The following is a 27,563-nucleotide window of genomic DNA, read 5'->3' on the forward strand; positions in this document are numbered from 1 at the left end:
TGCCGTTTTTTCGGCACGTTAAAAAAATATTTATTTGTGTGTGTAAAATGTTAAACAACCTCTTCAGAAAATAAAAATATTACATATGATAAGCTCTGATTAATCTTGTTGTTGTTATGGCTAAAAAACAAGGGGTAAGGCGGTGCATAGCATCCCTATAATGGCAGCATAAGTCTTCTGTCAGAATATGATAAAACATATTTCTTACGATAACTGTAATTTTTAGGCTATAATTGAGCACAAATAAACTCACATCTTCTTTTTTATCACGTAATTCACCAATTTTGACTTAAATTTGCTTTGATAATGCATTTTACTCGGCCACGCTTAAAGAAGCAGTAGATTAGACGCATCACTGTCCTGTTTGACCTTGGGGGTCCGTCTCGTTCACGTTGCATGCCGACGCGCCTACTGCCCGTTCATTTGATTCAGTTCTGGAAGTGAAGGCGGGTGGCCCGTGGCCCGTGGAGTTATATTCTTACCTAGTTCCGTAACGTCTGTATTCGGCTCACAATGTCCGGACAAGCGATTGACACTGATTGCATGACGCTCACGCGTTTCATCCTGGGTGAACAGAGAAAGGTTCCCGGAGCCACGGGTGACCTGACTACATTGTTGACTGCGATCCAAAGTGCTGTGAAGGCGATCAGCTCAGCCGTGAGGAAGGCTGGAATCGCTCAACTGTGAGAATTTTTCTGCATGTGTTTTTAGATGTCTGTGTGTGCTTGAGGAATTGCAGTGGCAGACGTATACAAGGTGTTCATGATTGCCAGATGCCGGATACGCGGGACCCCAGAGGGTAGATTCATACAAAACGTGCATACCACACTGGAGAATTTTAGATGATGGGTTTCTGTTAATGATACCTGCCTTTTCAGGGATAGGGTGAAATATTACTTGATTGGGTTCTACATTGGAGGCTTGGGGTCTATCTCTTGCTGATGATGTGCCAGTTTAAAAATCAATCTCCTGCACTAGATTCCTGCAGGAAATTGGTGTAGTGTGCCAGGTGTGTTAGTGTGCTGGAGCAGGCGAAACTGAATTGATCAAAAAGTTGTAATGATTCCTGGAAAAAAATGTTTTTTAAGTATTTTTGCCTGCAATTGCTTTTAAGCATTGTGAAGCATTGTGAGTATTTGGAATGTTGGGTTTCTATGAGCTGATGTTGATGGCATCCATGCGCCAATTTGGGCACTCAGATCTATAGTGAGCATGTTCTGAAATTTATGTCACCATGTTTTTTTCTGTGCCACTAACATGTACACATGCAGAGTAACATGATTGTTTTGCAGTCTGTATGCCATGGAATCTGCTTTTTCATATGATCGCTGTGGTCGGCATTCTGTGAATTGTTCATTTCATGCTTTATTTTTTGAATAGTTGCATGCAGACAAGTTATGCACAATTTGATTTAAATGTTATGATTAGGTTTTAGGAAATTCATTTGTTTTGCCCTTGATTTTTTATTGGTCAGCCATATTATTTTTCTCATTTAGAATGCTGTGTTTGTAACAAATTCATGTCATCATGAGCTTTTTATGACATGCATGTTGTTTATGTGGCGAAATGTGCCCAAGATTCAATGTCTTTTTAAGGTATGAAATTGAGCTGCTGATTAAAGAGCTTTGCTAAAGAGAGATGTGTTTGATCATGCTCATATAGTTGACTCTTTACAGATATGGGATGGCTGGTAACACCAATGTCCAGGGTGAAGATGTGAAGAAGCTGGATGTATTGTCTAATGACCTGTTCATCAACCTCCTGCGCTCCTCATACACCACCTGCATGCTTGTCTCTGAAGAAAATGAGAATGTCATTGAGGTAAGTCATTACTGCAATTATTTGAAGTCATGCAAAAGTGATTGATATGCCAGTAACAGCACAAATATTGTCAATTACCCTGGTACTCTGCTCTTTTTTGTCACAAAAATGCAACCCCCATTACTAATTCACTATTATGAGGTACATTGCTATTTTCCCTGCTTCTCACTGCCCCACTACACCTACTTCCTAGGCTTGCTGTATATGACTATAGACTAAAGTGGTGTAGAGCACAGTATAGAGTCTGGGTGTAGTGACTAGAGTACATATTTCAGAAGTAGCTTGTTACTACACTTCATTTAGTAGTGATCTCACTGCTGTCTGTGAGCCTGTGGTGACTACAGATAACTATTATTCAGGCAGTAATGTTACCACAGCTGATCTGATATATGATACATGTTGATCTAACCATGGTGACTTATCATTATACCTTGTGCACCTTCATTTCATATCTGCTATTAGTCAGTGGTGACTATCACATTTTTGTCATTGAGTTAGCAGTTCTCTCAACACTGGCTAAGTGTCAGTTGTCAGTTACATCAGCACTGCCCTGGCATCAGTTGGAAGTGACTTTTCTTTGGTGTGGGTGCTTAGACATTGATTGCCTCATGACTTATATTATCAGTTGGCAGTTTCTCACCACCAGTGTGGTGTCAGCAATAGCAAGCTCACCACTGGTCTCACTCCCAATCAGCAGTGGTTTTACCACTTATCTCCCAACACCATAAAATTGATCCTAAATGGTAGGGACTCTTCTCAACACATTTGTTGCAAACATTTTGTTCCATGTTTAGTGAGTTGTTCATCTTCCTTTTTTTTAAACATTTGATTGGAATCTTTTGAATGGGTTTATTTTGGGGATCAGAACTCATGCTAATTAGTGTTTGTTGTGTGAGCCCCGACCCCTACCATCTGATCACACTATTCCAGGTCAATGGCAGAATCCAGTGAGAAAGTTTTAACCTGCATCAGTACTCAGTACAGTCTGTCCTGCCCTCTAACATCAACTGACTAGGCACAGCTGCTGCTGACGGTCACAGGTTGGCCCTGCCCATACCTATTGAGGGTAAATAGCCAGTGCCTTAAGTGATGCAAACCCACCCAGTCATAGGTGGGTGGATCAGAAAGCAGGAACTTTAACCAACTGAGCAATCAGGATGGAAATTCTGAGAGTCTGACAATTGTTGTTGCCAAGCCAAGTATGTCCATAACAAGCACCAGTAGATCATTAGGCACCTGCAGCAACTTAGAAGCCCTGCCATGTGCACATGCATTAGCACAGAGACAAGTAATAAGGCAGCATGCAACTGTGACAATGGGGATACATTGGTGCATGTACATGCAGTAGTAAGAAGGCAGGAAGGGGCATGCACAGACAAAGGGCACTGCAGACCCATGCAGTGATGAAAGAACAATGCTGCAGTGTGTGACAACCCTAGCAAAATTCTGTTCTGATTCCATGTTGGCGTGACAGGTAAGGCTTATTGTAGTCAAAACTGCCTGACTGGTGGGTTGTGTTTTGCAAATTTATGCATCATATACCTGCACCTCACAGATCTTTTCACCAAAATATAGCTTGCCTGGATTATGTGCAGAACTTAAAGGTATAGTGAGATTTCAAACAAATTTCAGTCAAATTGGCTTCACCATAAGCGACTCGGGACGGGTCTTATGTGCTGTGGGTGGGGAGTCGAGGTTCGATTCCGATGAAGCTCATGTATTGGAGGGTATCTGAAGTCGCACCTGTGTGTTTGCTGGACAGACATTGAGTGTCATGACTGCTTCGGTAAAGATGCGGTTCTGACCAACTGCATATGTTCTAGGTTTCTGCGGTGAGTGTAAACGTCGCGGATGGGGTAAAATACCAAAACGCTGATTTGTTTGCATTGTAGCATTTGTGCTGCCTGTTGCTGCTTACGTGAATGGAACTGTGCCTAGTCATCTGCTTTTATTGTAGAGTCGGCTGGGTGTTTCTGCTTGCGTGTACATTCCGTACTTGCGGCTGGGAAAAAAACACGCGTTTGCGAAGCCTGTGGTTTGTTTTGCCCGGTGCACTAATACGCCTCAGTTTGGACAGTAGGCTAACGTGCGTATGTTGCATTATGCTTTTTGTATCGTGCAAAACACGCTGGCCACCGAAAATGTGTGGATAACATTAGGTAAGCTTTATATCCACGGTCAAAGCAGGAGTAAAGAAGGGAAAGTCACCAATGTCAAGAGTTATATGTGAAAGACCGGGACACATAAGTCAAAGCTCTTAAAAATATCTTGAATTTTAACTTTGGGGAGCGATGTGAAAGCGTAACCGGGTGGCGATGCAGATCAGTTGTTGGAACTTTGGAGACAGACGGTTATCGTGCATTCTAATGAAGCTTTATGGTCCACTTTAACAGCTGACAAGTACCCTTAGAAGATTCGCAATAAACGGGGAGGAACAGGTCGAATTATAGCTTCATGTCGTCATTAAGGTCAGGTTAATTCCTCTACTTGAAAGGATATGCGAGGTTCGCCAAAAATGTTGCACTAAGTGGCGTTTGAAAACTCGGGTGGATGCATGACAAGGTGGTCGAAGCTGTACCTGATTTTTCTAGGGTTTTGGGTCCGTTGCATGCGGTTGATTATATCAAGGTTTATCAACCGGTGTAGCTTCACGCTATGCAGACTGCTCGGCTGGTTTTGCGAAGGAATGTGGTATTACGCTAGTGAGAGGCTTTTCTTATGCTTGCGGTTCTGCGAAGACAAGTTTTCAAGTGAGCACTGGCCTTAGGTCTCACTGCTTCCGTTCGGTCATTGCTGGAGTGAATTTTCACTGAAGGCACCGTGGGTGCTGTACGTTTTAAATAAAGCTGCGAACTAAATTGACATCTGTGCTGACTTCGCGGTAACTGGACGTTGGTTGCATGCCATTAAATGCTGGGGCTGATTTTTAGGTCGAGGACAAATGTCAAGGCAAATACATCGTGTGCTTCGATCCTCTGGATGGCTCTTCCAACATCGACTGCCTGGTCTCCATCGGCTCCATCTTCGGCATATACAAGTGAGTCCCTTCGCCTAGTATGTCCCGGCGTGCGCCTCTAGCCCGGCCGGCCCGGCCAGGGTCGTCCCACGACAACGCGGCCGCCCGGGCCACCCAGATGAGCATGCGCCTTCGCCGCCGCTTATCGCCGGCCGGGCGCGGGGCCGGGCCGGCGGGCCGCATCGGCGGCCGCATCCTGCGCGCTCCTGCCGCGCCACGTCCCGCCAGCTGGCACCGCCGGCCCGGAGCGGCGGGCGGCGGGGCCGCGTCCGCAGCTGCGGTCTGACGGCCGTCGGCCGAGCGCCCGCCTCGCCCGGACGACAGCAGACGCCGCCGGCCGGAGGGGGACGTGGAGTCGGGCTGCAGCGCCGCTGTGTCGCGAGCCAGCTCCGGTGACGGCCGGGACAGGGCGGCCGGCCGGAGGCGGCCGCGGCTGCTCGGAGCGGTGTGGTGAGCAGTCGCGGCCTCTCCGCCCCCCACCGCCACTGTGGCACGACCCTGGTGTGGGCGTCGCGCATGCAGCCCAAGAAGAGGGAGGGGCTGAGAAATCCCAGCCTCCATCAAATGCTCCCCAGCTTTGCCAAAGTGGGCTTCTGCCCCTCCCCTTCCCCTCGCGCATTTGCACCTCTCCTCCTGATTTTGGTCCTGGAATGAGCGTCTTAAAAACGTTGTCTTGTGGCAGTTCATGTTTCCTAATTTTCGGTTAACTGAAAAACTTGCATGTCGTTGAACCGAATTCATCCCGTCCCGGAAAGCTGTACACAGACCGCGGCTTACCGCCCAGACTCCGGTGCACGGCAGCAGCCCCGCTGGCCGGGCCACACGCCGGCAGGCAGGCAGGCAGGCAGGCGTGACGTCAGAGGCCTGGTGAGCCGAGCCCCCGCCGTTCAAGGTCGGCCGGCCGTGGATCGGCGCCGGCACCAGCCTTCCATGCACTTGCGGCCGGCACGACCCAGTAACCGCTGACGAAACAGTGCAGCGTGGCGTGCAGCCCCTGGCCTAGGTCTGGCTGTTGTCGCCGATCTCGATGTTTGTGGCCGTTGGGAACTGCGCCGTAAACGGTTTGTGGTCTTGTCCTGTCCCACTATTACCTTGTTTGTCATGCGTCGAAGAACGCCTGTCAAAGGAATTGGATACCTGGTGTCACTCAGCACGGCTTCAGAGCTTGATTTTGTGTTCCATTTCATACACGTGTGCCTGGAGCTCCGTGAGGGGAACGATCGTACCAATACTCTACTTTAAGATATATTCCTTTTGATTGCGTGAATTTCTGAGATCAACGCCTAGCTTATCAGCGCTTGCTGCGTGAGTCTTGATCCCAGCACACCATCGTTAAATGTCGGGGATTCAATTTAGCGCGTCCGTTGCCACCGGCGGCAGGTCATTCCAGTCAGTGGCAAATGATGAGCGTCTAAACCGACTTGAACCCGCGTGGCAGCGATCGAGATGGTGGGTTGTTACACGGTCCGCCACGAGAAGGCGAATCGGAAGACAGTCGCTCTATTCCACCGAGCTGTCGGGACGGACATTTCAGTAGTCGCATTCGATGTAACTGTTGAGATGATTCCGATCTGGTTGGAGTTCCGACCGTCAGTGCTGCGTGACAGAGAAGGGAAACTGTTACAAAGGGAAGGGATTCCGATCTGGTTGGAGTTCCGGCCGTCAGTGCTGCGTGACAGAGAAGGGAAGCTGTTACAAAGGCAAGGGAAGCTGGCAGGGAGGGGAGGCTGCTGCGCACTGCTAGCCGGTCCAGGCGTCCGGAGACCGGCCGCTGCACCGAGCGCTGACACCGCGCCGTCCTCCCCGCGTCGGCAGGAAGCAGGCGGACGGCGCGCCATCTGTGCAGGACGCACTGCAGACGGGGCGGCGCCTGGTGGCGGCCGGCTACGCGCTGTACGGTAGCGCCACCATGATGGTGCTGAGCACCGGCCAGGGCGTCAACGGCTTCATGCTGGACCCGGTATGGAGACGTTGCCTTTGCAGCGGCGGCGGTGCCCTGGTGCCGTGAGCAGTGGAGTGTGTGGGATACCATCAGGAGAACGAGCGTTGGACATGCGGTGTGGGGTGTAAATGATGGGCGTGGTCCGTGCATAAGGTGTGGGCATTCAGCTGAAATTGCTTGGTTGCTGTGTACCCAACTTTTTCCTTGCTTCTTTAAACAGAGATGATTTAGGACGGGTACTTGATGACTCATCACTCATAAGTCAATATGCATATTCTTAGCCACTCAGCAGGACTAGGTTGTGGTATGCACGCTTGGCCTAAGGATGCGGAATCTAATGCGTCCCATACGGCTCTTTAATAGTATGTTGCACACTGTACGTTATTCCTTTAATATTTTGAATGTAGCTGCACATTGACCGTGTGTTTAGGCTGGTAAACTCAAGTGAGTGCCTACCGCAGACGCTGGGGATCGGGGGTTACGCGGCGGCCTGAGCCCGACCAGCTGGCTTGGGCCGTCCGCAGATGACCCTAACGCCCCCCCCCCCCCCCGCCTCCCCTCCCGACGACAGGCCATCGGCGAGTTCGTGCTCACTGACCCCAACATGCGGATCAAGCCCCGCGGCAAGATCTACAGCCTGAACGAGGGGTACGCCAACAAGTGGGACGCCGCCGTCAAGGAGTACGTCAACAGCAAGAAACAGGGCCCGGTGAGTCCGGCTGGTAGAGTGGCCCGCCCCCGCTCCCTGGGGTCGCTCACCGGAGCTGAGAACACGCCTTCTTGGCAGACGGTACAGAAATGACACTGCCCAAAACCCCATGAAACATAACATGGAATCCGCGCACACCATTGATTCCCCATTCTGCAACAGCTTGGCCAGCTTTAGGGTGGCACGTTTTGAGTTGGTCTGGGTTGTTGATAGCGCCTGTTGACCAGTTTTTGTTTATTAAGTCTATGCAGCATGTGTATCAAAGGTTTCGTCCACCAATTTTTTAATGGTGTCTTGTGTGATGTGCCCATTCATATGTCGTGCAAATAAAATCTGGCAGCGAAACATTGCGGTGAAAGTTAAACCCAGTTAAAAAGCGATACACATTCGCATTAAAACAAACGCTTTCAGCTGTGCATAACCGCATGGGCTCTATGCATTAAACTGGCATCTGTTTCACTTACATCCTTACATCTAAGTGTGGCTTTGGTCGTGTGGAACAAGTTGGACAAAGGAGACGCATAAGAAAAGGATCAGTGGTGCGCTAGACACGTGCAAAGAAACCACGTTTGAGGTTGCGTACTCTTGCAAATGAGGAGTGTGAAAGCATGCTTGCCGTTGCTCGGGTAAACAAGCTCGGAATATGTAAGGCAAAGTTGTGGTGTTACAAATTGTTCTAGTTGTAAAAAGTTATAGTGTTACAAAAGTTACAAACGGGATATTGCACTGAATTCGTTGTGTGTACAAGTGGAGATAGATTGAAAGGCCCTGCAGATCTTTCTGTGCCAAGAAATGTGACAGGCGCGATGCATGTGTGTGTGCAAGGGCAGCCAGAAAGGAAGTTGTGCTGAATCCTTCCCGAGCTCTCGGATGAGTCGCTACTTCTCCTATCCATGTAACGCATCCATACTCTGGGGCTGGCCACACGTTCCCATTGGGCGGTTAGAATTGACTTGCATTTCAAAATCCAGTGGCGCGGCCGCTCTGATAGGATCTAGTCGTTGCAAAGAATTACACCGAACCGCCGTAAAGCCATTTTATTGCAGGTAACCCTAACACAGGTCACTTCAAGCTCTAGCTACAGTGTTGAAGAATGCGCCCCAGGCTATCCAGGAATGCATGAACATTCAAACTGCGGCCTGTGAGAGACATCATTAGGTCACAATTGTTCAAGCTGCCTCCAAATGAAGATGAGCCCCTGTGTCTCGAATGCACGACTTCGTGCGATTTGTGTGGTCCCAAATATTGAGTTAACCGGGAACAGTGACATGTGCCGACTCGGATCCGTGCTAAGCGCCGAACGGTTCCCGATAATCGAGGTTAAAAGAAACAAGTTAACATGCGCCCGGGTGGCCGGTTGAATACTCTTCGCTGCAGGGGGGTTCAATCTCACCCCTGAGATCTCGGGGGTCAGCTAGATACACCAAGTTCGCAAGGTGGATTGGCCTGTACATTAACTCACTTGCGTCAAAATTTGAGCTTCCTACGTCATGACCTTGGGGCCAGATCAGGTTAGACAAGGTCAAACTTCAGATTGGTGCCTTAAGTGCCCCCAGACGTACTCATGCAACCACCGTGAAGCTAGATACCTGTTTTAAGCAAAAGATCAATGAGTCTGGTGACCTTTTTTGAACTACTTAACATCAAGGTGACCAAATAAATACCTTCGACATTGCCTCTATTTTGTGATTTGAATAAACGCTAGGTGGTACGTTCCTAAAATCATATGTGTGTCATGTGTCAAAATGGGTCAATATTGGGTCATTTTAGGTAAATGACCTACTCTGTTCTTAACAAGGTCATAGAACATGTCTATTGCAGTCCCTGTCATTGATAAATTCAAAATGAGCACCAGAAACTTCCTCATAAAACCAAGCTTTCGAGAAGAAAAGCGTGTCGGGTTTGACCTCGTTCGGACCTTTATACCTGTTGTGGTTCAATGGAATTGGTTGTGATTCTAAATTCAGTTGGCTTATTGCCTGAAAAATTATATCAGACATGTATGGCTTCGTCAAACACTGCGCTTTTACATCACATTGAACCCTTCCCTAGAAATGCCCTTTGCTGACAGCCATGGCCTGACTTACTTGCCATAGATCATTGACTTGATACGGTAGTCTATTTTTTACAAAAAAATATGCGCTGCTCAATTCTCTACAGCTTTGCAAAGTATGGAGTAGCTAAGCTGCGCCATTCGGAAATCATTTTGGGAAAACCTTTGGGGACCAGTTTAAACCCGCCGCGAGTGTCCCAGTATAGTCATCGTCATATTTAGGTCACTCGCTGTAGATCACGGAATTGCCCATCCTACCATTGACGGTGGGAGGACCATTTGGTAAAGGAAATGATTTGTCACCAGGTTAAATCGCTAAGGCCGATGCCTTTTGGGGTAATAGTTGGCAGCCTATTCCCTCAGAAGGGTAAACAAATTAACATGAGCTAATTTTTTTTCTCAGAATTGTGCCTAGTGGCCTACGATAGATAACGTCTGCCACAGCCTGTCCAGTGCCAGAAACAATGCGATGCGTTTACTGTAGTGGACTTATGAATAGGTTTATCTGCAAGGGGAAGTTACCTTACTGTTCAAACATGAGCGAGTATTCAGGCTATCTGTAGTGCATGACTTCATATCCGTTGATTATGAATATTTTTGACTGTTGTTCGATTGGCTGTTGTTTGCAGGGCTACTTACAGGGAGCAGCGTTCTGCAGTGTGTGCTCTTTCTTTGCATTAGTGATACTGTACTTGTGTGGGTGATATTTTCCATTTGCTCAATTGATTCATTCATTCAATTCATTCATTCATTTGTTTGATGCACTCAAGTAATTCATTCATTTGATTCCTGTGTGATACATGCATTCGTATGATTCATGCCTTAGTAAGATCCGTATATTGATCGATTCATGTATCCCCTATCTGCGGTCACACATCTTATGTCAGATTTTTGCAAAGCACAATCCTCAAATTTACCGTGTAATATATGTATAGTTCTTACGTGTAATTGAAGCTTCAGGTTGTTTAGAGGACAGTAGCGCGCCATACAGCTCGAACTATCATCATCTGACTCTTGACAACTTACTTTCCTTCCTTAAATCCTCCAGACCCTGATTGTAGAAGCTATTAAGCATAAGCTAATGCACTGCGCCTGTTTTCATTGCCGTACATCGGGGCCAGACGGCGCGTCGGTTGTGATGTCGAGCCACCGTTAGCTGTGATCGAGGCACCGTCGGCTGTGATGTCAAGCCACCGTCGGTTGTGATGTCGGACCACCGTTAGCTGGGATGTCGAACCACCGTCGGTTGTGATGTCGAGCCACCGTTAGCTGTGATCGAGGCACTGTCGGCTGTGATGTCAAGCCACCGTCGGTTGTTTTGTCGACCCACCGTCGGTTGTGATGTCGAGCCACCGTCGGTTGTGATGTCGAACCACCGTTAGCTGTGATGTCGAGCCACCGTTCGCTGGGATGTCGAGCCACCGTCAGATGTGATGTCGAGCCACCGTTAGCTGTGATCGAGGCACCGTCGGTTGTGATGGCGAGCCACCGTCGGTTGTGATGTCAAGCCACCGTCGGTTATGGTGTCGAGCCACCGTCGGTTGTGATGTCGAGCCACCGTCGGCTGTGATGTCGAGCCACCGTCAGCTGAGATGTCGTGCCACCGGTGACGTAGCACTGGCCGACAGCAGTTATGGCGCAATGCTTCACAACGGTCGGACGGCCCGCAGACTGGCCATCTCCCCTGCGTTCCACAAGTGGCCTGTCCCCTACCTGTTACATGCCGATCACGCCGCGTGCGACCGGGCTGCGCGTCACGCCTCACGCCACGTGCGGGTCCGCGCCTACAGAAGCCGTACGGCGGCCGCTACATCGGTTCGATGGTGGCGGACGTGCACCGCACGCTCAAGTACGGCGGCATCTTCATGTACCCGGCCACGGCCGACGCGCCCAAGGGCAAGCTGCGGCTGATGTACGAGTGCAACCCCATGTCGTTCATCATCGAACAGGTGAGCTGGTGGGATGATGTCGACCGTCGGCGCGGTGGATATCACATGTCCCACTACGCGGCAGTGGTGGGATGATGTCGACCGTCGGCGCGGTGGATATCACATGTCCCACTACGCGGCAGTGGTGGGATGATGTCGACCGTCGGCGCGGTGGATATCACATATCCCACTACGCGGCAGTGGTGGGATGATGTCGACCGTCGGCGCGGTGGATATCACATGCCCCACTACGCGGCAGTGGTGGGATGATGTCGACCGTCGGCGCGGTGGATATCACATGTCCCACTACGCGGCAGTGGTGGGAAGACGTCGCGCTGGGCTCATTGGCTCGGGGTCAGTTGTTGTTGTTACCGGCCGTTGTTGCGGCGTGTCAGCGGCGGCTCCGTGGAAGCGCCGGCCGGCGTTGTTGTCGCGGTCGAGGTCCGATGACCGGATCGGCGATCCGATCCGACCTGCATTGTTTGGAACTGGCGGAAGTCAGGCGGGTCTTTGGCCCCGGCGTGGCTGCAGTGCGAGCCGCGCCCCAACGGCGGCCAGTCGGGCCGGAGGTAATGCGGTGCAGTTTTCAGCTCGCCGCTGTCGCTCCAAAGCCGTGTCGGCGCCGGTTCGGCCTGCACAGAGCCCGTTCCGTTATTGTCGGCCCGCTGGCATCCCGCTGTGTCGCGGACGTGACGTGCCCGGCGTTATGCCGGTGGAGCACGAGTCGTTCGCGAAAGGCTGGCGACTATGGAGAACGTTTATTTGTGATGTGCAGTCAGCTGATCACCTAATTAAAATAACTGAACTGATCTTGAGCAACCATATGTGTTAATTTCACCGCAAATGCTTTTGCCAGCGACCTAACCAGGTTTATCCGCTTACCCCGCATCAATTTCTGCAGTGGGTACCATCTCCTGCAGAGCACCAGCGCTTACAAACGAAGCGTTTCCGCAGGCATCTGACATTCACCCTGAAGTTGGCGCTAGCAGTTTTGCAATCTAATGTGCAGCGACATTGAACTTAAAAAGCTCATCGTGCTTGGAATGTCGCATGTCAGCTTCAGTGAAGGTTCAGGTTACGCATGGCATTTGCATGCTCTGACAGATGCTTTCTTGCAGACTTGTGCTTTGATTCAATTCAAATTCCGGGTTGAATCAAGGATCGCCCAAGTTGTCCCTGAATCAAGCGTGATTCGAATTTTTAGTGTTTGAAGTGATTCTCAATAACCTTATTGTGGTCAGAACCTTGTGGTTCGAATAAGCTGAATCAATTCGATTCAAATTGAATCAGCAACTAGTCATAAGTGCTGTTATAGATGCGAAGTGTGGTGCTGGGTGTATGATGAAGATATATGGCAGCTTGGCTAACCACATTTCTTGCAAGATGTGAAATTTACCTGCTTTTGATTTCAACACGCCGTTTAACTGAAAACATGTAGACAAGGGCTTGTCATTATGTTTTTGTATGCACGGCCATGTCGCCGAAACATTCACAGATGTTTACCATATGCTGAAACTTATTCACCTCATAAAGGTTCACGTCATTAACGGTGTTAAACGTTTTGGAGAATGCCATCATTTTTTCACGCACATCAACAGAACCCTAGAATGATTTGCTAAGGTCATCGGGATGCAGATTATTTACAAATGTTCCGAAAGCTTAGCAGCTCATTGGCTATCACCAATATCTAAATGTTGACGGTGATATTTGGTTGCTCCTGTGTTAAATGCATTAATTTTGACCACGATCGCATCGATTCGAATCAGGTTTCGATCATGTTCTGCTCAATTCATTATCAGAAGTAGCCATGTCAATTTTCTAAATTAATAAAGATTCTGGTCACAAATCGAACGGCATGTCTGATTCGAACGTTCATTCGACTCGCACTTATTGTGAGCCAGAATCGATTCAGTTTCAGAGGAGTTAATCGAGCACGAGCTTGCTGTCCTCCATTGAATTAGCTTAGCTCCCTTGCCCTAAATGATTTCACTTTTTGGCAGCTTTGTCATGTTTCGGCGCCAATCGTAACAAACTGGTGAAACCAACAAACGATGTCGTCATGGTGCGTCGTATATTTCCATATATTTACCTGTAATTGTCGCATGCCGTAAAGCTGCGGCGAAATTCGCGAACGCCGGGTCCGTAACTTCTCGCTTAATAGATGGATGACTTGGCGTGAGAAACATTAAGAGTAATGTTGCGACCCAGTCGTCCCAGGAATGGCCTGCTGTCGATAGTTGATAGCGAACCGCCGCGCCTACCGTGCTGCGGACCATAGTCCCGCAGAATGCTGTGACCTAGAGCATATTCGAATTCAAATCGAGCCCCTCCTAGACTTCGAGAGCTCTCGCTAGACGTTGAGAGCTCCCGCTAGACTTTGAGAGCTTCTCCTAGACTTCGAGAACACCTAGACTTCGAGAGCTCCTGCCAGACTTCAAAGCTCCCGCTAGACTTGGAGAGCTCCTGCTAGATTTGGAGAGCTCCCGTTAGGCTTGAAGAGCTCCCGCTAGATCTCGAGAGCTCCCGCTAGACCTGGAGCTGGAGAACTCCCACTAGACCTGGAGAGCTCCCGCTAGACTTGGAGAGCTCCCGGTAGACTTCGATCGCTGACCCATGTCCCGGAAGTGCCGAATCTGGGGTGAATGTCTGCGCTCTACCAGATCACCTGGCAGCGCACTCAGTCCTGTGATCTTGACCGGGGTGATCCCAATCCTACATGGCCTGATTCCCATCCTCACTCGGCTCGTTCTTGGATCGAGCTGGAGCCCGTTTGGTGTCGGACAGCGTGGTGCGGCGCCAACGTCTCTTTGTGGTCCAGTTCTAAGCGCTGCTTCAGGAGCTGAAATAGGAGACATCATTAGTAGGGGTATCACTGCCCGCGGTCTCCATTGAACCGCGCAGCGGTGCGTGGCGAGGTGGCCTGCTTGCAGCAGAGATGCGGGATGGTGCTGGAGATGCAGCGCTGCCGAAGGGCGCGTTTGCACTGCCCGGCTACTGAGGCACATGCGCCACACCAGGGGGCGGTGAGGCCAGGCGGTGAACATAAGCTGTGATGTTCAGTTCTATTTTGGCGGCATCGATACGATGACGGCTTGTCTTGGGGCCGCTCTTATCCCAGTCCATTATGGTCTTCCGCCGGCGGCGGGGAGTCGGCGCTCATTAAAACACGGCCGGCTCCCCGCGTTGAAAGCCTTTTACCGTCCAGCGGGGGCCGGGCTCGCATCGCTCGCCCCAGATCAAGTTTGAAAGCCCCCGGGAGTCGGGCTGGCTGCTCTTGAATACCATTTCGTAAACGGTGCCGGGGCGAAGTTTTCCGATCCAGTCACCGTGCTTCTGCCTTTCAGGCCGGCGGCAAGTCGAGTAACGGCACGGTCAGCATCCTGGACGTGGTGCCGGAGAGCATCCATCAGCGGTCTCCGATCTTCCTGGGCTCGTCCGAGGACGTGGACGAGGTGCTGGCCTGCATCGCCAAGCACAAGCAGTAGCCGTTGGTGCTGGTGCTATGCTGCCCGGCCAAACGGATCCAGCACTGCCGGCGATAGAGGGTGTAGTTCGGCACCAGGAGACACCCGTTGTGGGTGCAGTGAGGTGTCAGTACTTGGGTGAGTGTAAAGTGACGCCACTGCACCAGTGAGCGTATGATACTCCGTGTTACTCTGGAGTGACAAGACACGCTTGCCGGTTATCTATACTAGCGGGCTTCTTTATTTTTAGACTTTTCGAGGTGACGTAGATCTGTTGAATCAACGCGGCGAAATGCTGTTTTGATATCCAGGATTTTATGAATGTTAACCATTCCACTGTTGCATGGGTATTTGCGCCAAGCGCGTACACATGGCTCCTAAAACCGGCGGTGGTTTTTCAATACACATGGATTCTTCGAAGTCAGTCTTTGACCATCAGCATACGCCTGATTAACTGAGTGCTTCTCACAGATGAAACACTTAGTGGGCTGGAAGTCACGCGACACCACACCACACCACACGACACGAGCTGGGGGGGTCTTTCGGTTACCTGTTCGCGAGATGTGAATATGACAGATTGATGTCGGTGACGCAAACTAGTTGTCCAGGGGGCGGAATGGGGTCCGCGGGTAAGGTAGATCGGCTGCGCTTGGTTGGGTTTCTCTCTGCGTGAACTCGAGTATCACGCGGCTTGATGTGGCTTCTGGTCGTGGATGGAGCCTTCCCCGAATGTGGCCGCTAGCATGTCTGTTGCCTCCTGTTCAGAACATGGGCGGATGGAATGGGATATGACGTGTCATACGGTAGGCCCAAGTCTGGTGGGTATGGGCACCCGTCGGCAGAAGCCTGGGGTCGCTGGGCTAGAATCAGTCTGACGTTCAGGCTGCGCTATTTTAATCATGGGTACAGCGATCCTGCTTAAAAGGGAACCCCGACTAAACGCTTGCGTTCGGTCGCCGCCGATGTTCCAGTGTGTTTCCGTGGTGTTCAGTGCGGCGCTTCTGGGACTTGTGCACCAGTGTTCCACTTCGGGACGAATAAGTAAGCCCTTAAGTGTGTCCTTATCCCCGTAGCGTGTCATTATCCCACTGATGTAACGTTGCGTCATATCGTCTCCGTGCCTAGTGATCCCGAAGCCCATCACTTCTGTGGACGTCGAAGGCGCTTCTTGAATGGCTTCGTAGTCAGGCACTTCAAACACAATAATGCAGCTTGTTCTGGCACTTCCCTGTTGCTGGGGTGCAAGCTGCGACTGTCATTGTATCGTATAATCACGGTTGTCGGTAGGAGAGGAAGGGGGGGGGGGGGGGCACTGAATTCAGAAGGCACTGAGTAACGCCTTCGGCATGTTAGTCTCAATGGTGCAACTAGTTCATTGTGGTCCTTAGAGCATTCCGACCCCATTGACCTTGGCGGCGGAGGCACAGATGCATTAAGTCTCTTGTTGGGCCATGCTGTATTATATCTGCATCCTTCCGTCGTCTCGATGAGCACTCGGGTTTTCAAAAGCTTAGGTCCTTGTGCGGACCAGCGATCCGTCCCCTCCGGGCGTTTCGCGGCTCCGGACATTTTAACTGTCCGTTTACGACCTTGTTGGCGCCTCAGCGTTCCGAGACTATTAGGGACCACGCTGTGATCAACCTTGGATGGAAAAGCTGTATGGCTGCAGGCGGGGGCGCAGTTTTCATTCAGCGTGGGGGGGGGGGGGAGGGAGGCTGGAGCCCCCTAGTCTTGAGAAAAAATGGTCAGATCCGGAAAGATGACATTCTTTTGCTATAGATTTCCTATGCTTTGCCTTTTGTCGTATTTTCGTCGACCCCTCCCGCTTCCTTTTCGCTTTTTTGCAGAAGTGCACAACTGACTTGGCGCAAAGCGGGCAGGGAACAGGCAGAACAATGAACCGCCCCTCAGGTTTTTGAGGAAAAGATATCTGCATTTCAGGGCCGAAATTGGTTACCTATGGTGCGGGAGTAGTAGCGCCTCTGTGCGCGGGATGTCGGCGTGACGTCATTTTTCGTCGGCCAGATCAGCTCGACGCGAACGCGCGAAAAGCGAGCCTGACGCTTGAGCAGACGGCGGAAAGTCTCACTCCGGGGCGGTCGGTGGTGCCAGCTGAGCTGATCCGGCAGTCGTCTGGTTCCAACCGACGTCGCTGACGGTTTACGCCAGGATTCCAGTGTATTTTTGTCGATGGTGAACGGTGGCTGCCGTCGCTGCAGTTGCTCAGCAGCTTGGCAACCGGCGATTTGTGGGCGGTGCGTGGTGCGGGCGGCATGCGGTTGTGGTGCTCGAGGTACCGGAGTCATTGCCATAATATTCCGGCAATAACTACCTGACTGCGGGGAGCAGTGGAGGTGAGAATGGCTGTATGTGGAAGTCTGATGGTGGTGTTGCTTCACTTACTCATGTGTCTCAGGGTCGATGCATGCTCTGTCCGCTAGGGACTTGGGCCCGTGGATGCAATGTCGATCCTGCTTCATTGTGGGTCCAGTTCAGTGCGAAACTGCCCCAGTTTCTTGTCATAAGGAATCTCTGTCACTTACTCCCAGAAAGACATAACTGATGAAATTGTTAGGGCTTGCTGCTGCCATGGAATAGATGAAAACAAAAGTAAGAGCATTAGTGGACTCATTTGCCATGAAGGTTGTGGGCATATGCCTCATCTTTTTATCTAAATGTTGATGTCAATATCTTAAAATTATGACATTGCATGTACTTTGTTATGTATGGTTTGTGCAGGCATAGTGAAGCAAAATGTTTTGTTGTTTTATTTGATAACTACTGCTGTCATGTTACACAGCTATCTGTTGAAGTTACCATGATTTTGCAAGGAACAACTGATTAATCGGTGTACCTTACCTCCCTGCATGCTCTGTGGAGCCAGATGTAAGGTCACCCATTAAATAATTTGTGTTTGAAGCTGTGACACAATAGTGTTTGCAACATCATGTAGAAAACATGAGGATTCATTGCCTGTACTATGTTGGCTTTAATGACTTGCAAGTGCTTATGTAACTGGTCATTAGTACATTTCACTGTCATTCTGGTACCATGTACAAGGTGGCTAAATAAGTAATACCACTTAAAAATGCTGGATTGAAATTCAGCCGATAAACATTTTGATGGCTTCCGGACCTTGTGTGGCGAGAACAATAACATTTTAAATCACAGTGTATGTTTAGCATAAGGTTTGTTGAACAGGTATTTTAGATACATGGATTTATTTTAAAATATGGCATGGGAAGGTGGACTTACAGCCTGTGGAGCTTCACATAGCATTGACACTCATTTGTGCACAGGTGCACACATGTTTCATAACTGTAAGGCAACAGCCATCAGATGATGATAACTATGTGGTGGTAATGCCTTCAATATTTTTCTTAGTGCTTCCTTGTGCCATCTGAGTTGTGGATGGGGAAATATTGGGCATTTAACTGTAGGTGTTAACTCAGCTCAAAAATACTCTCAAATTAGGCTGGCACAGTTGCATCAGCCTGGACAAACAACCATTGCTCAAGAAGTCAACCTGGTGGGCTAAGGACCAAACCCCTGAGTGGTTAATTGCTTGTGTTGCCTTGAGTTTGATGCAGGGGACCCCCTGACCCCACCCCAATCACACTGCAGGACCCACTGACCCCACTCCAGTCACACTTTGGCACCCACTGACCCCACTCCAGTCACACCCCAGGACCCCCTGACCCAACTTCAGTCACCACTCTGCCCCCCCCCCCCTAAGCCTACTATAGTCACACCCCAGGACCCCTGACCCTACCATAGTCACACCTCAGGACCCCTGATTCCACTAAAGTTGCACACCATGACCCCTGACCCCACTCCAGTCACACCCTAGGACCCCTGACCCCACTCCATTTACATCCCAGGACCCCCTTACCCCACTTCAGTCACACCCCAGAACATCCTGGCCCAACTCCAGCCACACCCCAGGACCCCCTAACCCCATTATAGTCACACCCCAGGACCCCTGACCCCACTCCAGTTACATCCCAGGACCCCCTTACCCTTCAGTCACACCCCAGAAACCCCTTGGCCCAACTCCAATCGCACCCCAGGACCCCCTAACCCCATTAAAGTCACACCCCAGGACCCCTGACTCCACTCCAGTCACACCCCAGAACTCCTGACCCCACTCCAGTTACATCCCAGGGCCCCTTACCCCACTTTAGTCACACCCCAGGACCCCCTAACCCCATTATAGTCACACCCCAGGACCCCTGACGCCACTCCAGTCACACCCCAGGACCTCTGACCCCACTCCAGTCACATCTCAGGACCCCCTGACCTGACTCCAGTCACACCCCAGGCAGCAATCAGGGATCATTGATTGAAGAACCATCCCACAACAGAATCTGCATTAATTTTGTCATCCCACTGTGTCTGTTTCCACACTAGACTGGGCTGGATTATTATCCTTTGGGAGCTGGTATCCGGGCCTAGGTTTCCGACCTGCGGTTCGGCTCAGGCACGGTGTTTACGCTCACCGCGGCTCGTTGTCGCGGCAGAAATGCAATCGGAGGGGGAGGGGAGGGGGGGGGGGGCGGTGATTGATGCATGCAGCATTATGACTTGGTAGTGTTGGCAAGGCAACTGGTCCGTTTCTCATTGAATCCCCGTGGGATCCCGGCCCCGCCGTGCGATACCGGCGGGGAGCCGTGGCCTCGCGCTCGCCGCACGTGAGCATAGTTCTCCAGTTTCCGTGGCCGCGCACGGGACTGTGCGCTGGGATCGTGGGAACACCGAGAGTGAGGCAGCGCACACGTGCAAGGCAGGCAGAGCGTACGTTAGAGCGGGAGCGGTGCGGTCGTTCTGTCATATGATGTGCGTGCGCACGTCGTACCGTACGGCACATACCCGCACCCTGGGAGCCGCACACGAGCTGTGCGCCGCTCACGCCCCGCCCGATAGCTGCTCGCTTCATTTCCCCCCCCCCCCCCCTCCCTCAAACCAACATCCAGCGTGCGTCAGTGCAGAATGCCCGGCGTCACCGGAGGCTTGCGGGACGCCGGCTCCGTGCCAAAGACGCTCCGGTAGGTGTCGCCGTCGGCGGGGCGACTAACAGCGGTCCTGTCGAGCCCCGCTCAGGAACGACCCCCGGCTGAGCACCGTGTTCGGCGCGGGCCTCAGAGGCTGGCCGCGTGGCACGCGGAAGCGACTACAAAGACGCGCAGGGCGGAGCGCAGAGGTGACTCGACAGGCTGCCTGAGTTAAACGTCATAGCCCACGTATGACGCTGAGGGTATGGAACTGCTAATCCAACAGCGTCGAATCTGCTGCCATGATTCCGTCCTCCCTGCGCACAAGACAATTTTTACGGTGCTGATATGACACAACAGCGTCTGATTCGTCCCTCCGCAGTCATACAGTTCCTGGGCACGGGGCAGGTCGTAATGGACGCCGGTATGATCCCCTAGTGCATGGTCAGTAGGCGTTGCGCCGTCCTAAAATGTCGAATACGGCGAAGTGGCACTGCAAAGTGTGGGAAAGACCCACCATTAGCTGGCCGGTGGACATTGCGGCGCTCCGAGAGCCGAGAGAAGAGGGCACGGTGCCCGTGTGGCCCTCGGCATGCCTGGCCTGTAGTCATGCACCGCCATGGACACCAGAGGCTCTGCCCGGCGCCAGTGTGCGCTGTGACCCATCACCGGCCGGTCAGTAGCCCGTGGCTGATGACCTGTCGGCCCGGTCCTGTTTGGCCTAGGTTATCAGCTGCGGTCGTAGCCTGCCTGCTGTCGACCGCGGCGGGGACAGACACATGCTCACCAGACGGTGTCACGCATGCGGCCCGCGTGAATCCGACGTAGCGCATCTCTGGGCGGCTTATTGGATAGCGTTCGCAGTGTTAACAGCTATTTTTTACTGAGGCAGCCGCAGTTTGTTTGTTTATCTTGATACGCGAGACTGCTAGTGGGGGTGCCATTATTGGCCCGCTGTGGCGCTGAGTTCCGCCAGAATTCGACAAGCTTCTGGTAAAATACTGCAAATCGCTACGCCTGCTGAAATTTGACGGCAACAAAACCCCCATTCATGCTCTGCTTGGCTGCGTCATCGGCTGGTCGGGCAGCCCTGATGCCCATATTCTGTTCATCACCGTCTGTTCGCCGCCGCGGTGAGTGCCAGCCGCGGCAGCGTCCCTGGCGCGCCGGCTAGCGGCTGCGGCCGGGGCCTCGTTCCGCGCGGGGCTGCCGCCGCGTCGCCCGGCGCCGGCAGCCCCGGCCGTCGACGTCGACTTGGCGGCCGCTCAGGCGTCGGACGGCCGGCCGTGAGGGGCGTCTGTTGTGATGCGCCGCGCTCCCCTGAGGCGGCCGCGCTGCCGCGGCTGGCCGTGGCCGCGCCGCCATCCAACGGCACCGCATCGCTTCTTCGCACTCTCTCCCTGCGTACTACTCGCGATACACCGCGGCACGCAAAGCGCATAGCCGGGATCTTTCTGGTTGTAATGTTATTATGCATGCCGTGATGGTGGTGACGATGGTCCATTAGATACATTAGCTCGCGGCGAGGTTTGCATGACGCACAGTCGTGACTTTTGTGTCACGTTTGCGCGGTATTTGCGACGCTGGCAAACATCTTGTGGCTGGATACAGCGGTATCTGTTATGCATTGGTAGCCTGTGGGGGGTCTGCGTCGGCACATTTGACCGGCTACTGAGCTTTCGTCGGGCTTGGCGGGCTTCTGCGAAGCCACCCGCTGGCTTGCACACATCGCGGTCAGGGCTGGGCATTTTCGAGGGCGTTGGCGAGGCTCCGTGCATGCTGGGTCCTTTAAAGAGCTTGAACACTTCGGATTTCGCGGGGGGTTTGTGCATATCCAGCTACTGCCAGGATAGAATCGCCGGCCTGAAAGGCGTTACAGAGGTGGCCTAGTGCATTGTTAGACTGATAATGTGCGAAGGATAGCGGTTTGTGGTGAGCTTGACAGAGACTCCAGTCAATTCAGTGGAATACCGGCGCCGACCCACAGGGGTACGCTCCCGTTGCACCTCAATCCGTGAATAAAGATAATCGTCTTTCTCGACTGTTCACGCTTGCTCGCCATCGCTGGCGGCGCCGTCAAGCCTCCGCCGTCGCCCATCATCACCACCGTAGGCTGTACGGGCGCCAGCTGGGTGGACCGCCGAGAGCCAAGTGCTGCTACGTAGCGCCGCCTCATAGCGTGCCACAAGACCGTCACAGGTGCCTCGGCTGAATCAACACACCAACTTCAGGGCCCCCGAAATGAACACGGTCGCCATTTGCATGGGGTAGTTCAAAGCAACCCTTGGGAGTTATGCCGATAGCAATGGCTGCAAATCCACTCGTATTCCGGTGATATTGTCTACAAAACCTCCTTTGTGGTGGTGCGATTTCACAGCAAAATTAGTCTGTGTGCGGAGGGATGGGTTAGGGGGCGGGGTGAGGGGCCTCAACTCAGGGTTGACCAAACCCAGTCCATGAACGCCCATGTCTTCCCAGATTTGATCCACTTAATGCTGTTATCTGGGAGTGTTGAAATAGTAATTCGTACGTTTTCTTTCAGGGCTTTTTTTGGACGAAGGGGGATACATTTGGTAAAGTTTTGTGCTTGATATTGTGCGTGTGCGAGTAATGTTGTCTTTCATGTCAAGTTCGCTGCTGTTCATGTGTCCTGTAACTTTCGATGAAGACATACTGGCTTGGAAGGCCGCTGCAAAGTTGGAGTGGCGCAGCTTCAAGTTCGAATGCGATCAGATGCGCCTGCTCCTGCTGTCCAGGGAAGATAGCACAATGGCCACTTACCCGGCATTTCGCGACGGTGCCCCCTCTCCCGCCCGTTCCCCCTTCCCCCCCCCCCCCCCCACCCCTGTCTCCGTGTCCTGGAACCAAACAATGGGCACAGGTGGGGACCCGAACCCTGGAGCCATTCTTGCCACCACGCACTGCTGCTCAACCTTTGTAGCACTATGGACTTAACTTCGTAATGTCACTGGGCGCCGACAGAAACAGGACCCACCTGCACTGGCCGGCCGAAGCCGATCGAAAAGCTTAGCCGCTGTCGAGGAACAGAACGATTTGTCCTCGAGTCAAACCAATTTTCTCTGGGGTCCTGCTTTTGTTGGTCTGCTCGCCGGCCTTCTTGGGTGAAACGTTCCGCATACGCGCGTGCATAATTTCCAAGTTGTAAATGATGGTTTGCGTGGTCAAGTTCTCTGTACAAGTGCATTGCAGGTAAGTGTGTAACCAATTGAGAAACTAGGGAGACGGAGGAGACATCAGGAATGTTTACAACCTGATCAAAATGGCGTTGAGTAGGAGAAACGGTTGCGTTTTTCGGACCAACGCGGGAAGGACATGAGCCCATTTCACCGACATTAGCCGGCCATGTCCTCCAGTCCAGCACGCATTAAACTTATGCTTGCCAGGCTTGAGGCATCAGTGCACAACAGCGAAGCGAGATAGGCCTTAGTCAGACCAGGCAGTGGCTGGCAAGGCAACCAGCTCACGTGCGAACTATGTAGTACGTCAAATCACGCCAGCGATCGCGCCATTCCAGCGTGTAGCGCCCGGTCAGTACGGCGTACTCATTCGTCATTCAGTGCGCGTCGGCTTCGCCGCCAGCTAGGCTGACCTCCGGGAACCATGCTCGGAAGCGCCACAGGCGCGCAGGCCATCGCGTTGTGGGAGGGGGAAGACTGGGGCTCCGTGCTTGTAAACTCCCAATTCCAGGCAAGCTGCCGCGCTGCCGCCCAGCTCTGATACACGTTACACGGCGCGGCTGACACGGGCGGGCTGACGGAGCGAGTGCGCCGGCTGGCAGGCGTCTCCGAGACGGTCTCCGAGCAACACCGCGGCACCGGAGGCTGGGAGTCGGCTCGTCGCGAAAGATGTCGAGCGACGGCGGCTCGGGAATCACCGGTCCTGTCCGGCCCACCGCGGCGTCTGCCACGCCGCTGGGGAGGGAGAGGTGGCGTCGCGATCCAGTCACGGAGGCCAGGTTTGTGGCCGTGACTGGCTGTGGACGACGGACCAGCTGCTGGCGGTGCAGGCGCGGCCTGTGGACGGTGCTCACCATTCAGGCGATGTGGCGGCTGGGAAGAGCAAGCCAGTGTCCGGATCCGGAGACCACATTTGGATCCGGAGAGACCACATTCTGATCTGGAGAGAATGTATGCGGATCTGGAGAGACCATATCCGGATCCGAAGAGACTACATCTGGATCCGGAAAGACCAAAGCCGAGAATAAGGCGTGGAGATCGCTAAGTGCCGGAGGGAAGTAATATCATGGGAGGAGACCTTGCTGTTGAAGGTGCAGCAGCTGTTTTGTAGGCCCGCAGTTATATCGAAAAGAGCCGAGGTTATAAGCGGAATAATGGTAGCAGGAAAACACGTCACCACCCCTGGAACTGTGGTAGTGACTGGGAAGAGCAACAATGCTGGTTTTATTGTCAAGCTAGTCGCTTAATTGCCAACATAGGGCACATACCTACAGCTACGCGGTGCTCACGCGGAGCCTTCTGCCGACGCTGTCAGGGCTAGCCGTCTGCTGGCGCGGCAGGCTGGGGACAGGGCTGGTGGACCCATGTTCCGTACATTTAACATAAGCCGTATGGTGGTGCGTCGAAATAATTAACGCCAGGAAGGCTTTTGGTTCTTCCTCCTTTAGGGACGTTCGTACATCGCTGCGACCGACCGCGACAGCCGTCTGCGAGTCTGTCACATGTGCCCCACCTACTGTGGGGTGGTAACTAACTCCCATCAAGACATACCAGGTCCATCGGAGCAGGTAGTAGCGACGTGGTATCGATCCCCTAACGCTCACACGTGTTTACGTATATGACTCGTCAAGACAAATATTGTTTCCGGCTGGTTTCAGTCGTTAGATGGCCTCGTATTTTTGGTAAACAGATTTAGGCGGTTTCGTTTGCGTGAGTTTGTTGATACAAGGCGTAACGACCACAGAGTTGGGCGTCGTCCGGAAATGCCCCGCTTCGTCTGGGCATTTTGGTCTGGTTGCGTTATTTCGATGCAAAATTGCATAAAAGCAGATTGGCTCCCAGCAACCTCGCATGCATGCTTAGATTATGCCGACATATTGGCGTAGGTAACGTATAAAGCGTATAATTGCAATGCATTCCTGGTAACCGCCATGGATCTTTTCTGGTAGATCAGCTACGATTAGGATGCCACTTCTGCAGTAGGAGTGCTTATGTGCAATGTCAAGATTCAACGGCTCATTATTCTGTGAGCGTGTGGTCCGCGTGCATAATGCGTCTTATGCTGAAATGGCCGGCCTGAGGGCCATTTCAGTTGGCTCTCAGTGAATGTTGTATGAGATACGATGACGTAATCAAATAATGACGTGTGGTGGAGCATATTTGCTGGACAGAGAAGTTGTATTGTCTAAAGCGGTCTTTTGCACTTAAATACCAAATAGGTATAAGTGAGTTTGTTTCATCACATCTGATGCTTGCTTCAATATCTTCAAATGTGGAATATTCCTTTAAGCGACCTCACTGCAACACTGGCCTGTAGTGATGCTACATTTCAGTGCTATATACATTGAAATGTAGCTGCACATGTTGAGAAGTTCACTTATTTCCTTACCAGGCTCTGTAGTGAAGCCAAAGTTGGTGGAACTATAACAGTGTACATAGTGAAGCCTGCCACAAATTACATGCCACCTGAGCCAGAGCGAAATGATGCACCTCTATATGTATAATTCATAAGTCATTGTTCCTTAAGCTCAGCTCCGTTCAGGCAGTGGAAAGAAAGTAATTAGGTGACGGAGTGGATAAAGGATTAACTATCGGCTGGTTGCCATGCAATTCAACGCCACGGGAATGATCTGCCCAGGCGAGTGCCGGGAATGATCAGGGCGAGTGCCCAGGCTCACTCGGAAGTCGGTGCCCTGCGCACGAGAGTCACCAGCGAATAACGGCCCCGGCCATTATCCAGCACCGACGTGTGGGTGACGGGGCCGGCGGCCGAAGTGAGGCCGGGGTCGGTACAGTGTAAGTAGGGGCGCAGCCAGGATTTCGCCCAGGAGGGAGCCAAACCCGAACTCATAGGAATCTCTCAGCCAAGGGATCCCTGCTTCGCCATGTCGGGGCCCTGTTTTTGGATTCGGGGGATGTTTCTGGCTCAAGATCCATGTCGATGCTTCGATGGCCCATGTTTCGTTTAAAGCGCCTTACGGACGTCTTACACCGCTAATAAGCACTGAGGCATTCGGTTCCAGGGGGCCCCTCCCTCGCCATCTCCAGGGCGGGGAATGCCCCCACTCCCCTCTGACTACGCTACTACCTGTGAGCGAGGTGCAACCGAGCTGGGTGTCATGCCAGGCTCCCAAGTCATGTGTTGGGCGTCCGGGCGGATCAGTTTGGGTGGTGGTGAGGGCATTCTCACGACGTGATGGCGGCTTATCTGCCAGGCTAATCCCGCGTGAGACGGTGCGCAGACACGGCTGGCGCCCAATCTCATAAAACTTCCAGGCGTCTCAGGTTAGACAGTACAACTTTCGGCTGAGGGCCGAGGGGCCGTCTATCAATTACGTTGCACCTTTTTGCCATTTTCAACCTTCTCTCCCGCTGGTTACGCCCTGTTTACGCCGTGTGACCCCTCCCCATGGTTACGCTGTGTTGAGTGAAATGTCCCCAAAAAGTTATGTCCTTTGACCTCTGATTGTGCTAGCGATGCGAAACAGCTCACGGAGTTGTTCGTGCTTTGAGCGAAAGCCAAAGGCATCCTGCTTTAAGGTTTTAGAATGCTCTAATATATTTTAGCACTCGCTTTTTTACACCAGAGCGTAAACGTTACCCCTCCCCTCCCTTGGTAACGTAAACGTTACCCCTCCCCCTAAACCTCCCCTCCCCTTGATGACGCTTCCGTTACGCACCATCAACCCCCCCCCCCCTCCGCACCTGCCCTCTACCCGTCCATGCGCAGTGCAATTTATGGAGGACTCCTGACTTCATAGTTTCATCAATCAGAAGCACGTCTTCGTCGAAGTTCATAGTGGTCTCACACTTGCCTTTGCCATACGGAATCTAGGACCATGTGCCGACGCGCTTTTGCACATTTCCCGGCACCTCAGTAGTGAAACTACTGTGAAGATGCAGGGGGGGATTTTACCGTGTTTCTTTCAACACTGTTCCCTTCAGTGGACCGGCATAGGGTTGGTTTAGTTGGAGGTGTTGCTGTTTGGTGTTTTTTGGTAGCTAGGTGGTTTGGTGGTGGCGGGTTTGTTAACACATGGTAAAGTTTATTAAATGTTGCTCAGAGTCGGGAAAGGGGAAGCTACCCGTCCCCCTCCCCCGCCAATCCTGCCAGTATATGGGACGAAAAATGCATCTATAGTCGTGGCAGCTTTGAGCGCTTAACATTTTATCCAAATGCTATGAGTAGGAGGTTTGGCGGTAGGGGGTTTGTTTACGTATGGTAAGGTTTATTAGATGTTGCCCGGAGTTGGAACTGGGGTTAGGGTAGCTTCCGTCTTCCACCAGTTCTCTTCAACATATGGGACGACAAATGTAATATATATATATATTATATATATAATATATTTATATAATATATATAATACTATATATATATATATATATTATCTCTCTCTCTCTCCTCTCTCTCTCTCTCTTCTCTCGCTACTCTCCTCTCCTCA

At 51.9% G+C, this 27,563-nt stretch overlaps 2 protein-coding genes across 5 annotated transcripts in view; both read left to right on the forward strand.

Annotated features, from left to right (window-relative positions):
* The first annotated feature begins 391 nt into the window (after nucleotides 1–391).
* fbp (fructose-1,6-bisphosphatase) lies at nucleotides 392–15,353 on the forward strand. Of its 2 annotated transcripts, XM_037223030.1 has the most exons (8): nucleotides 392–683; nucleotides 1,677–1,821; nucleotides 3,645–3,653; nucleotides 4,752–4,858; nucleotides 6,653–6,797; nucleotides 7,351–7,488; nucleotides 11,332–11,490; nucleotides 14,814–15,353. In XM_037223030.1, the coding sequence occupies exons 1-8, from the start codon at nucleotides 514–516 to the stop codon at nucleotides 14,952–14,954; spliced, it is 1,014 nt and encodes a 337-aa protein (XP_037078925.1). In that variant the 5' UTR covers nucleotides 392–513; the 3' UTR covers nucleotides 14,955–15,353. The 2 variants fall into 2 exon arrangements, with proteins under 2 accessions (XP_037078925.1, XP_037078926.1); XM_037223031.1 differs by lacking the exon at nucleotides 3,645–3,653 and having other exon boundaries at nucleotides 396–683.
* Nucleotides 15,354–17,030: 1,677 nt separating this feature from the next.
* LOC119100850 (high affinity cAMP-specific and IBMX-insensitive 3',5'-cyclic phosphodiesterase 8B) overlaps nucleotides 17,031–27,563 on the forward strand; it is an 81,742-nt gene continuing 71,209 nt past the window's right edge. For all 3 annotated transcript variants that reach the window (XM_037224013.1, XM_037224014.1, XM_037224018.1), the window contains exon 1: nucleotides 17,031–17,287. The gene's annotated coding sequence lies outside the window, so the exon portion shown is untranslated. The remainder of the gene's footprint in view (nucleotides 17,288–27,563) is intronic.

The sequence above is a fragment of the Pollicipes pollicipes genome, unplaced genomic scaffold (genome assembly GCF_011947565.3).
Source record: "Pollicipes pollicipes isolate AB1234 unplaced genomic scaffold, Ppol_2.1 Scaffold_4881;HRSCAF=5763_pilon_pilon_pilon, whole genome shotgun sequence".
NCBI lineage: Eukaryota > Metazoa > Arthropoda > Thecostraca > Pollicipedomorpha > Pollicipedidae > Pollicipes > Pollicipes pollicipes.

Excerpts from the sequence above, each read along its gene's own strand:
- fbp (XM_037223030.1), top strand. The coding sequence starts at position 514 with ATGTCCGGACAAGCGATTGACACTGATTGCATGACGCTCACGCGTTTC. Across the intron at positions 6,798-7,350 it reads ACGGCTTCATGCTGGACCCG|GCCATCGGCGAGTTCGTGCT; the intron begins GTATGGAGACGT and ends TCCCGACGACAG. Across the intron at positions 11,491-14,813 it reads TGTCGTTCATCATCGAACAG|GCCGGCGGCAAGTCGAGTAA; the intron begins GTGAGCTGGTGG and ends TCTGCCTTTCAG.